The 13039-nt window shown below is 54.2% G+C and overlaps 1 protein-coding gene across 1 annotated transcript; it reads right to left on the bottom strand.

The window, feature by feature from the left end:
- Positions 1–386: 386 nt before the first annotated feature.
- ASPHD2 (aspartate beta-hydroxylase domain containing 2) lies at positions 387–12809 on the bottom strand. The gene is made up of 4 exons (XM_061169677.1): positions 12771–12809; positions 8183–9280; positions 2815–2928; positions 387–2207 (listed from the first exon to the last, which is right to left on the bottom strand). The coding sequence occupies exons 2-4, from the start codon at positions 9063–9065 to the stop codon at positions 2098–2100; spliced, it is 1107 nt and encodes a 368-aa protein (XP_061025660.1). The 5' UTR covers positions 9066–9280; positions 12771–12809; the 3' UTR covers positions 387–2097.
- Positions 12810–13039: the final 230 nt, after the last annotated feature.

Here is a 13039-nt window from a genome sequence, read left to right as displayed (position 1 = left end):
TGTGCCAGGCACTGTCTCTACAGTGAAGGAAACTGAGGCTCCCAGAGGCTCCGTGACTTGCCCAAGGTGACATGGGAGCAAGTTCCTGGCACCGAGTCCCGAATCCTCAGCTTTCCTGAAGCACGGTCCTTGCTCTTTGTCCAGAGTGACATCTGCAGTTCCTGAATATTCCATGGATCTGCTCCTTTCCCCCACTCCACGCCCATTACTTAGAACTACATCTTGCTTCATTCCCTGTACATGATCACCGTTAGGGGCCCGCCTGTCTCTGTGACACGATCCAGAAACCAAGAGCCTCCAACGAGTGGCCCTCTCGGAGCCTCTGCCCAAGTCACACGTCACCTTTCCAACAGACCACTTTACCACTTCACTCTGGTTTTCAGCAAGATCTTTTATTTACCCCCTGCTCCCCAACCGCGTCACGTGAGCACAGGTAGCCAGGGACCTGTGTGGGCTGCTGGCTTTGTAAACGTAGAGCAGTCAGTACGTATAGAAATCATGCACCTCAGTGATTCTTTAACAAGAAACTTAACGAGTAAAAAGACTTCAGGTGTGTTTGACATTTCTGCCCTTTCCTGCATTCTAATCGCTGAAAAATATCTGTGTAGAAATTGTACTCAAACGTAGACACGGTTTCTTTGCACACTTGCTAGTAACTACCTAGTGCGTTTCAGACCGCGTTTACTTCTGACGGTTGTTCCTCCCAGAAGCTACTGGTTTCCGTTCGGATAGAAACATTGGACCCAGACATGGGACAAGCAGTGTGTTCCGTACCGCTCCAAGGCTTTATAAACCTGACTCTGCCGTAATACATTATTCAAAAAAGGCATCTCTAGTGTGGCTGGAGGAGACTCCTTCACACATTGGCTAACGGGGGGCCGTTTCTAGACTTAGTGCCTCAAACTGGCCACGTCCTTCACAGGAGACCCAGCGCCGCGACCGTGGGTCCTTTGGGACTGTAGGTCCCCCCAGTGTCCTCACGTGCACACACTGGCTTAGGTGGCCCTCACCGCACCCTTGTGCACTGACAGAGACACAGGGCCGACTCTGCCATGATCTCTGAGCCCAGCGTTTGGACACTTATGTACAGACAAATGAATGGAAAATCATAGGCAACAGAACTCCAAAGCAAAACAGACACTTTGGGCGGATCTACGATTCCAGTTTTGCCAGAGAAAGGCTTTTCCAGAACGTCACTGGATGAGTGAGGTCTTATCCCACCTCGGCACCCATCAGCCAGCCTGGTGGTCTGAACGCTCATCACCGCGGACTCCAAACAGCTCAAATGGGCAATTCTTCAGGCCCGGTTTGGCAGCAGGGTTTCTGTAGGCAGTGAGGTAATCAAATAACAGGTTCAGCTGCTGATCCGAGGGAGCCCCAGCTTGGCTCTCGAAGACACCAGCCTCAGCTTTGTCGGAAAGCAACGTCTACAGAAAAGCCTCCAGTGCCACCAGCCCGATGCTCTTGCCATCAGGGACCTGACTGGGTTCAGGGTGAGGTGAGCAATGGTGAGTCTGCCCCGCCCTGACCGGGCCACCCTGCCGAGGAAGCCAGCCGGGGACAGCTGGGGATGCCAACCGCGGGCTCCCCCTACCTGGGCGGCTGAGGGCCCAGGGTGACCGTGACAGCAGCAGAGGCCACGTCCTCCAGCTCACTGATCTGCAGTGTTTTGTTTTGTTTTTGTTTTTTTCTTTTAAGATGACAAGAAGATTTATGTTATTACATTCAGACAAGTAACCATTTGGCGACCCTATTTCAGAGCACTGACGAAACCAAGTAGCAGCGTGACACAGACGACAGGGACACCGAGCCTCTGGTCACAGAGCAAAGTAATGCGCTTTTAGGCAGAAAGGAATCGCAGAAGCAAATGATTGGAAGGGAAAAGAAATCTAAGGAAATACAAGCTGAAAATTTCCCATTTTCAATAACCGAAGGAAAGAGGGACCCAACGTGATCTAAAAAACAAATCCCAAATGAGCGCATTCTGTCGAGGCAGGTTTCTGAGCATGGAATTGGAACAGGGGCAGGGGCCGGGCCGCACCCGTCTGCCCGGGCGGACCGCGGCCACTCTCGGCGACTCCAGCACGACCAATGTTCTCATCGTCCCGGGGCAAAGATGAAATCCAGGGCCTGCCGTTCGGCCGCTGCGACGTTGGGATGCCACAGATCCACCATGAAAACCACCCGTGGGCCGTCCTCCGCCGAACCTGGGGGAGGGCGGCGAGAGAGGAGAGGTTCAAACCGCCCGGAGCCAGGACCTGGGCAGAGCCAGACCCACGCGGTCAGCTTTCGGGCAGGGACCCCTCCTGACCCCGGCACAGATTGCAAGCTCTCCTCCTCTCTGATCAACAACGTTATCAGAAGGCCCCAGAAGGTTCTCAGCAGAGTGCACGAAAGGAAACGGACAGAGGGAGGGAGGGGTGAAAACGTGGTAGGTGGAACGCGGAGGATTTTTAGGGCAGGGAGGTTATTCCGTGCGATCCTGTCATGCTGGACACGTGACATCACACGTTTGTCCAGACCCACAGAGTGTACAACAGCAAGAGTGAACCTTCACGTAAACTACGGACCTGAGTTAATGACGATGTGTCAAAATTGGCACGTCCATTGTAACAAACGTACCACACTATTACAAGACACTAACAGAAAGGGAAATTTATGGGGGGGTGGTCACGTCAAGGAGCACACTCTGTACTTCCTGCTCAATTTTTCTGGAAACCAGAAACTGCTCTAAAAAGAAAGTTTAAATATACATGTAAATATATATATATATATATATTTTTAAAGGCGGCCACGGGGCACACAGACACTCACCTTCATGGAACGCGGCGTGCAGGAAAGAATCATCGAAGAGGAGGCAGCGGCCTTCTGCCCAACACTGGGGCTCCCCACCCACCACCAGCTCACAGCCACTCGGAGTTTTCAGACCTGGGGGCAAAGCAGAGAAAAGACAATGAAGGCAGGCAGGGCCAGGAACGCCGGAAGTCGGGAGTGGCAAGCTTTGGAGGGTGCTCTCAACCTCCGAAGCCCCGACCCTGCACCTCACCCCTCGGGAGCCCCGCTTGGTGGGGGTGGAGGCAGTCCGTTAGGACAGATGCAGGCCGTGCACCTGCATCCTCACTGTGCTCCCTGGAAAAACTCATTCCTCTGGTGGCTTAATCTGTTCTGGGCCAGGGACTCCTCTGATTAAAGCACGGACCAAGGTTTGCGCTACATGTGGGAGAGTCCTGAAGCCCGGTCGTGGGACCCCGGAAATCGAGGGAGGCCAGGTTCAGAACCCTGCCTGCCCAATAGGCAAAGGCTGCTTCAGTCGAGATTAAAGACTCGAAGACTCACACAGTGCCCTCCTCTTTAGCGTCCAGCGTTTAAATCCACTGTGAGGCCTGAGGATGGCATGTTCACAGTCCAAGTTTCCCCAGCCTCGTTCTGGGAAAATGGTGACACCCCTAAAGAAACGCCTGAGCTTTGAGAGGAAACAGACTGCCAGCCTCGTAGGGAGCCATATGTTCAAAATGCAAGTGGGGGACCCGAGCTCGGGTATATCACTCCGGAAAGGGGGGTCTTCTTCAAACGCTGCCGTGCATGCACTTTCACACCCCCATTTACAACTCAAGGGTCTGAAGGAACGCTTGGCCCCTGGCACTACCTGGTCGTCTGTGAATGAAGGCACCGGCACAGCCACCTAACTGACTCAGAGGAGGCTGGGTAGGCCCTGACCCGGGAGGAAGTGGGCCCTGCAACAGGGCCTGGGATCATGGTGTTCTGTCTGTCTTCAGTGACCCACCCTGACAATCAAGACCCTGGGCCAGTCAGCATCCCCGCTCTGATTTAACGTCCCTACGACACACACGAAACAGCGCACTCTCTAACAGCCTAAGGATTTAACACACCCTCTGAACCAGAAATGGATGGCTCCAGGAAGCACATATGGAGTAAGAATTCAAACAAAGAGGCCACGTGGAGTAATGGGCAGGAGAGAGGACTTCAGGTCAGACGACCACCCTTATGTGCTGGGTGACTCTGAGCAAGTCACTCAACCTCTCTGAGCTATAGCCTCCTCATCTGTAAAGAGAGGCCATGAGCACACTTGCCTTCCAAGCTGTGTGACCACTGTCCTTGCTACCAATCACTGAAGACTTACTGTGAGCAGGTTTGTGTTAAATAAACACTTTACGGACATCACTTCACACACTTTCCAGACGGAGCAACTGAGCTTTAGAGACGTTAAGTGACCTGCTGGAAGTCGCTATTTAGTCCTGTGGGAACTGAGATTTGAGCCCAAATCTGTCTGGCTCCATGGAACAGGCTCTTACAACACCGGACAGTACGATATAAATGCTAGTTGTTACATCGGTAGCAGTGAGACTAAGTGGTTGTCAACTTCCCTGTAGTTAATATGTTTCAACTATCAATAGTACATTTCACTGAATCAGCTGACACTGTCAGTTCTGCCTCTGGAACCAGGATCTCCAACTACCCTTAACAACTGCTGGGGGACGTTAGGGCTGTAAAGGAGCTCCGCCTGCCGCTCACTGGCCTGGATGGAGAGAGCCCCACACGCCACATCTTTCCATGCATGCCCTCACCGCTTGGTTCAGTGGAGAAGGCCTTTAGGGATAGGTGGTTCTCGGCAGGGACAGAACACCCCAGGATTCCAAAAAGAAGCTCCCCTTTTTCTGGGCCACGAAATGATTCATCACCACCCCCCATGGTACAACAGAAAAACGGCCTGGCTTGCCGGCTTCCCAGCCCCTGCTCACTCGCCTCCGCCTCCCTTCACTGCGCCCCAGCCTTCCAGCGGCCCACCATCCCCGCCTACTGCCATAAACCAGCCTGGCTGGCAGATATGATCAACACTCGCCCAAACAGAGCATTCGGGCGGCTCCTGGGCACAGAGACAGGCCCCACGCATGGCCTCGGCCAGTCCCATATCCCCAGGCCCCCTCTGGCTTAGGGCTCACTGCTTTGTCCCCAATGCCCATGGACAGAGGCTCAAGATGGGTGGAGAAAGGGCTCTGTCCACCGCTTCAGGAGGCTGGCAGCTGGCACTCAGGGTGGGCAAGGCAGACAGGAGCTGACCCGCTTGTATCACCCAGCCGGACGGCCGAGAAATCCAACAATATACTCACGAAAGGAAAATGAGAGCCTAATGGGCTTTTGTAGCGAGAATCTGGATACACTCACACATTTTCATCTACCCTTCCCTGACGGTCTGCCACTGGACCGGTATCTGCCTCCTGGCTAACAACTGCTTGATTAGTTTCAGAGGTTGTTCCCTGGAGGTTTGTGACAGTGCGTGGGGACCTCGCAGCCCCGTACACGATGCTGGGTAACGGCTGGGCCGCATGGAGGGGGTGCTGAGCGATGCCACCTCTAGCGGAAGCTTGGAGCAGGCTCGGCAAACGTGTGCCATCCAGAGGCGCTGACGGCTGAAGAGCGGTGGCTGGGACGACGCCCCCAGTCCCCACTCAAGACGGAAGGCGGAAAGGGAGGCTGCGGGGCACTTCAAGGACACAGTTCTGGAATCGCAGGTGCCTCCCCACGTCTGCCAGGTAACTGGCGGAGGTGTGGCCGCTGGCACGTACCAGGCCCTTCCTGCCTCTGACCTCATTCTCCGGACACCCCCTATGTCAACACACGAGGTCACGTGAGTCTCACACCCCTCTCTTTCCTTCCTGGGTGGAAGGACAGAGGAGAGGAGGAAACGGAGCAAACCCAACCCTGGCGCTCACCCTTGCCATGGGGACAGCCCACGCTAGTGGGACGCCTTCCAACACCGCCTGCTGTCCAGGGTGACACGGATGACCCAGTTTTTCTGGTGGCAAGTGACTCTCTGGGCCGAGAGGGGAATGACGGGTCATAAAGAGGCCCACGTGGGCACATGTTACACACACACACGTACACCGCACAGATACACAACAGGCATGAACACCCAGGAGGCAGATCCTAGGTGTTGGTGCCACCAGCCCTTTCTACTCCACACAGCTGCCCGGAATTCTACCACATCAACCTCAAATGCCCTTCCCTACACGTCGTTCTGAAGCTTTTAAAAAACTTACAAGGAAAACCTTTAAAAAGAACAGCATTGCTCCCCGACGCCCACAGCCTGGCAGGGAGGCCCCCTGCGGTTTGCTCCCACTGAGCTGGTCAAGCTCAGCCCCACCAGCGGGCTCCCCAGCTAGCCCAGATACGGCGCCCCAGCCCCAGGGGAAGGCTCCTCCTTTGCTCCACCCCGGCGGTCCCAGCAGTCCTGCAGGGTCAGACCCCCTCCCCGGAGCAGCCCACAGGCAGCCCCTGTGTCCCCTGAGCTCAGAGTGCGCCCTGGTGCCTCACACAGAGATTTTATTACAATAATCATCACTAAGACGATCATCTCACTTCTTAGATCAACCAGAGCCCCCTTTAACTGACTGCCCTCTACCTGCCAAGCACTTCACACACAGGACATACTTCTAATCTTCCAAACAGCCCTCCAGGTAGGTGTTACACCCATTTCAGAGAGGAGAAATTGGAGGCTCAGTTTCAGAGCCTGCCCAGGGTCACCCGGAAAATGGGGCTAAGCTGGGATCTGAGTCCAGGTATGTTTGCTTCCAGAGACTGTGCATTTTCCACTGTTTCCTGGGGGCAGGGACTATGTCTTATGGGTCATTTTTCAAACTGCCCAACACAGTGTTTGATCATAAAAGCTACTAGCTACCATTTATCGAATGCCGTCGCATGCCAGACGCCGTGTCAAGTAGCCATGGCAGATATTACTTTACTGAAACCTCTCAACATTCCTGTGAGTAAGTACTATCTCCTCATTTTACAGATGTGGAAACTGAGGCCCAGAGAGACGTGGTTATTTCCCAAAGTCTCACAGCCAGCCACGAAGCCAGGCCACTCCCTCCAGAGCCCCTACCCTGTCCTGCTTTTACTCCTAAAATACTCAAAACGGTGTCAATTGCTCGAATCTAGTTCCTTTTGTTTTTTTAAAGCAGTGAAGCCCTCTGTCCAGTCCCCAGAGAGAGAGCGGGAGAAGCAGAGGGCTCTGGGTGAAGAGGGGCTGGAGGGGCTGGAGGGCCCGGGGCATCGGGCTCAGGTCCCCCAGGCAGCCCCGAGGCTCCTCTGTGGACCATAGTTATGAACCCCCTTCTCCAGCCTATACTGGGGCGCCTCCGTGTGCTTCTCCTCCCTCCAACACAAAGCTGGGGCGGGCACACTGCGAACTTCCAAAGCGGGACCTTGCTCAGGCTCTCGGCAGCTCTTCCAGTCTGGGATGCTAACCAGTGGTGCCAGTGCCCTGGTAACCAATATGTTATCATGACTCACTAGGAAGGAGGCATTCTGGAGAACTAAAATCCCTCTTCACCGAGTAGTTTTTGAGCCTGCTTTTATCAAGTACTCACTATCAGGCTCTGCTTGAACAAATGCTTCACGACGCGCGTTATCATACCAGACCCTCAACATAACTCTGTAAAAGATGATCTTTTTATAATACCTCCACTTCCCAAATGAGGAAACTGAGGCCCAGAGAGGTGGACTGACTCGCCCAAAGTAACACAGCCAGCTCATGGTGGGGCGAGGATGCAAACACAGGCAATCTGACTCCAGACCCTGTTCTCAAAACCACTGCTACACACACTACGCATATTACCAACCTCCCTAGAAGCCGAATAAAATCAATTTCACACAAAGCGTCACTTCGCCCTTGGTGATTCAGAAAGCACTTGGGTATCTTTCAGCCTCCTGAATCACCCCAATAGCCTTTGGCTCTAGAGCTACTCTGTCCAATACAGTAGCCAACTGTCATATTTTAAAATTTGGATTCAAGTAAAAATTGAGCTCCTTAGTTGCACTGGCCACATTTCAGGCACTCAAGTTACATGCAGCTGGTGGTTCCTGCACTGGGCAGCGTAGATGGAGACCATTCCCATCTCGGCAGACAGTGCCTTTGGACGGAGTTTCTGTCACAAAATAGGTTTATACGGACCACACGCTTCTTTTTTGACTCAATTCTCTGCTGCCAACACTGTTTACATGTGACCCATCAATCTTTGATCAGAGTACAGTGAAGGATGCGAAAAAGCACAATCCTGGCTACTGACTACAATTCGTGGTGTCTGGACTCCCGTCCGGCAGACGGGCTGGGCTGTATTTATTAGAACAGCACGTGCCGGGAGGCCTTGTCCCCGCCACATACCTAAATGGCATCGGATGCGGATGTTGGTGGGTCCGTAGTGCTCCGTTATCACGGTGCCGGGGCTCAGCACGGAGATGCACGCGTTCCCAAAAACATTGTTCCCAATACAGGTCCGAAGGCTTCCAAGCAAGCGGTACGTCCGTGGGCACTTCCTGCAGTTCCGGGGGACGCAGACCCCCTGATTGACCAAGTAAAAGGTGACCCACTCCCCACTGGGGGTGCTGTTCATCTTCCAGCCCTGCGGGAGGCTGCAGTTCGGAAAGGCTTTGTACAGGGCCTCAAACTCGCACAGGATGGTCTGGAAGTTGCGCTCCAGCAGCAACACGTCATGCTTCTGCGCGTCCCGGGCGAAGTAGGGCGAGGTGGGGAGGTCGGGCAGGAAGAAGACCTCGGGCTTCTGGATGGAGGGCCGGCTGCTGAGGTAGCGGCCCTGCTCGCGGATGCCCTTGTGGATGCGGCCCATGCCGGACCAGGAGTAGCGCTTGGCGTACTCCTGCAGGTTGTGGTAGAGCTTCTGGTTGAGACCCTCACCGCGGCTGCAGCGCACGCACTCGGGGGACTGGCAGTACACGAACCCGTTCTGCAGCTCCGTGGCCTCGGGGCCCTGCATCAGGGCGTTGACCGAGACGTAGGGCCGGGGCTGCTCCCTGCCCACGTGGTAACAGTACCACACGAACAGGACCAGCAGGCAGGCCACGGTGACCGCGGCCGTGGTGTCGCAGTCCCGCACGGACTGGATGCCGGTGGCGATGCAGTCCCTCAGGCCGTCCAGCGACCAGCTCCAGGCCACCAGCCACTCGAGCGACATTTTGGGGGAGCTGTTGGGGATCCGAAGCGAGGTCAGCTGGTCAGTCCTCGGGGGTCCCGAGGGCACGCATACCATGCAGGTCAGCGTAGGGGGTGAGGGGCCGCTGGGGCAGGCGGGGGCATGGTTGCCACGGTTCCTCGGATCCTGCCAAGGGCGGCATGGACAGACGTCTGTGCCCAGCACCCCGCTCCCGGCAAAAGTCACTGTGGATGGGGGCAAAGGAGTGGCTTTAGGTCACGTCGGCAAGTGGGGCTGGTCACCATGAAATGACTTTTTTAGGCAGTCCAAACCTGAGATGAAAAAAAAAATAAATAAACCGGCATAAATTTTTACACCTGGAAAAGTCCTCAAGTGAAACGCAAAGCCCCAGCTCATTTTGTCAGGTCTCTGTTGGAAGGGGACACGCTTCTCCGTCCTGTACCTTCTCCCTCCATTTTACCACCACCCCCCTTCCCAAAAGGCCAGTAGTGTTTAATCTGCATCAAGTACTGCTTGATAATTACAGTAGTCCCATCTGTTTTGTGTCATCCTTAGGAGGTGCTGTGATCCCCATTTTATGGATGAGGAAACTGAGGCTCAGAGAGGTCCTGTAACTCACCCTAGTTCACGCAGCTGGGGCAGGGACACAGAGCCCATCTCACTTCAAAGCAATATCTATCCATTTTGCTATACTCTTGCATAGTAGGTATGTAATAAATGCTTATTCTCCTTAAATCTCTGCACCTTTTATTAAAGAGAAATCTGGATTCAAAAGCATCTTACAAATGGTAAAGGAATTTGGAACTGCATATTCTCCATTTTACTTTCTCTTTTCACAGCACTTCATCATTCTTATTTAATCTCTCTTGCCCTTCTGACATAGGTTGCGCTTAAATCAAGCTGGAAAAGGAAGTGGGCTCCCCAGGGTCACATCTGTGGCGGACACCAGGCATTTTCTGTCTACTCGCTTGGGAGGCTATCTACTGGCCTCACCCATGGGATTATGAAAGTGAAATGATGGATAGAATGAAAATAGAAGCCCTTTCCGGTCTGTCTCCAAAACACACAGAAGTGCTGTGCTTTGCCACGTATCCTGCCGATGGTTTGGGCCAGTGTCTAGCATGCTGATTATCCTAACAACCTAAAAGATGATCGAAGCCCAGCTGTCTCATTGCCTGTGTCTATAAAACCCTGGCCATGTTTCCCAGGTGAAACTCTCTGTCCATCCTGCTCTAATTGGATGAAAACAGCCAGGTCTATGTTCTACCACATGTGTAATACATTCCCTCACCTCGAGGAGCAGAATAATGCAGAAATTTCGCTTGCTACCACGCTCTCCCTTGTCTCACAGGAATGTGAGAAGGCAACTAACAAAAACAGGAAAGCTGTACTCTCCCCCTTCTCTGGGGACTAAATTTGGCCCGAACATTCTTGCAATGTAGCAGAGAGGTTAAGAACCCAAACTGGGCAGGTCACTCCCCTCTCTAAGTCTCAGTTTGCTCATCTGTAAGACGGGGTAATGATCCTCTCATTGGATCAAGGGGAATGATGGGTTGAAAACACTGATGATCACATCATGGTGACAGTTCAGAATGTGCTAGTGCCCGCTGTGACATGTGGATTCCCATCTCTATTAGCCAGCAAACCACAGGTGGGCCATCAGGGAAAGGTATCTCAGGTCTGAGAATTGCAACAGCCAAAGATGTGTGTTGCCACACATCTCAAGGAATTTTTTTGGGGGGGGTCCCCAGACATGCAAAGCTATTAAAATTAAAGGGAAACCTTAGATTGTCCTTAACTCCCTACTTATATCTTCCCAGCTTAGGCTGAATAAAGAATCGCTTGACTATAATATTCAGTCAGAAACGCATATGCTGAATATTCATGGACATTTTTATGTTTCTAGGAAAAATACAAGAGTCGGGAGGTTAGAAGCTAAATTTTTTCCTCATACGTTCTCCGTTTCTTCACAGATTTGGGAGAAGAGGGAAAGGCTGGGCCCCCTGGATGGAAACAGAACCCCTCCCCCACTCACCCCGGGGCCCTGGTTCTTGACTAGTCCCCCCATAACTGGCAGCTGTTTCCTCTTGAGGAAAAGGGAAGGAAAATCATGATGAAAGGTATTTTGTTTGCAAGCCATCTCCCAAACAGAACCCCAGGATTCTTAAAAAAAAAAACAAACAAACCCAGTCTCTCAGGAAGAGAGGTTTTTCTTAAATGTTCTAAGAGTGACATGATGATCATTTAACAAACACCTGTTAAGTGTCAGTTCTCATCAGCCCTGCTTGAAGTTTAAGTCAATCAAAATGAAGACGCGGAGTACCGGGTAGATGACTAGGGAATCTCTCCATTGGACAGTCACACCACTTACCCTCTCCCCAGGGAAGCCTCATTCTGTACAACACCAGCCATGAACGCTCCCGAGGCTGAGCTATAAACAAAACGCAGAAGATCCTCATGCCCTGGACCCCAGCTTCAGACCCTGCTCCCAAGATCACAAACAGCACTGAGAGCTCAAGTAAGGACTTTTCACATCTGTCACTTACTTTTACCCAAACTACACTGGCAGGACCCTGAGCCCAGAGGTGGATTAACAAGCTCACAGCTGAAACGTGACACTAAATTAAACCTTTACCTTTGCAGGGTGATTGGCAGTTTATCAAGTACTGGTTCAAACATCTGACCCTCATAGACCCCGGCCCTGCAGCTGGGAGGGCATGAATTCCACCCCCCCACTCCCACCCCCCAGCTCTTGTCTCTGTGACCACAGTAACTTCCAGCTTCCTTTACACATCTGTTCCCATTTCTTGTCCTCATCAGGGATGGGGACATCTCATTGCAGTTCTGCACTTTAATAATACGCAACTCCAGATCTTCAAAGTCAGCCAGCTCTGGGGACTAGGGTCCAAATTCATGGCCACTTTTTGGTGAGCAAGTCCAATCAAATATAACTTCTGACACAATGAACACCTAGGGAGAGAGACACTCGGCTCAAACCTCGTTAATCCAGTTCACATTACCAGTCCAAGAGGCTGCCCAGTGCCAGAGAGCTTCTGCTCACTCTCAGGGTACCCTAGAAGCCCCCCAAGGAGCAGGCCAAGGAGTGTGATGCATGCACCCAGGAGCTTGAGAGCTGCCCTGGGGCCAGCCCTCTGCTGCGGGGAACCGGAGACCTCTCCTCCTCACTTTCTTGGCCAGGTTTTTCAATATCCACCCACTCAGGAGAGTGGGGGAAAAGGGGAGTGCACAGGATAGGTTAATACAGATGGTGACCACCAGGAGGTCGGGGCGGGAAGGGGGGTGGGGTGGGGGGAATGGGACGATGGAAAGGTACTGACAGGAAAAGTGGGCGATTAGGGAAGGAGGCTTATGGTGATAACTCATGGGACAGGGGAGGAGGGTCACCACGGGAAATAAGGGAAATGGGTGATGCAGGGATGGGGGGAGGGGGAGAGCAGCAAGAGAAGGGACCAGGGAGGGTGGTGACCGAGAAGGTGATGGTGATGGGGCATGTTAACACGGTGGACAGAGTCGCGAGGCGGCAAGGGGACAAGGAGGGTGATGCCCGGCCCGGGCCGCGAACACTGCCGAGGCGGCGGCGCTCAGCACGTAGCGAGCGCTGGGCGGCGGGGGCCCCTCGGGCGGGCCGAGATGCGAGGCGCTGAGCGCTCTCAGCGGCCGCGCCGCCGGGCGTGGGGACCGCGGGCCTGCAGCCGCCCGGCCCCCGCCTCCTCCCCCTCTCGCAGGGTCGGTCCCGTTGCGCCGCCGTCCTGCCCCGCAGCCCCCGGAGAAGCCGCTTACCTGCGCCCGAGCGCGCGAGCGGCGGGGGCGGCCGCTGGAGCCGGGGCGACGCCGCCGCCCGAGGGCGCGGACGGCCGGACGCCCCCTGCCCACGCCGCGGAGCCACCGCCCCGCTGCTGCCCGGCCCACGCCGCCGGAGCCCGAGCCGGAGCCGAGCCGGTTCCCAGCCGGTGCCGACGCCGCGCTGCGCTCCGCGGTGTCGCGGGGACCACAACTCCCACAATGCAGCGCGCGGCCGGGAGGCTCGAGGAGGGGGTGCGGGCGCGGGC

This window comes from Eubalaena glacialis, chromosome 15, assembly GCF_028564815.1.
Source record: "Eubalaena glacialis isolate mEubGla1 chromosome 15, mEubGla1.1.hap2.+ XY, whole genome shotgun sequence".
NCBI classification, from domain to species: domain Eukaryota; kingdom Metazoa; phylum Chordata; class Mammalia; order Artiodactyla; family Balaenidae; genus Eubalaena; species Eubalaena glacialis.
This window is presented reverse-complemented; position numbering and strand designations above follow the sequence as displayed.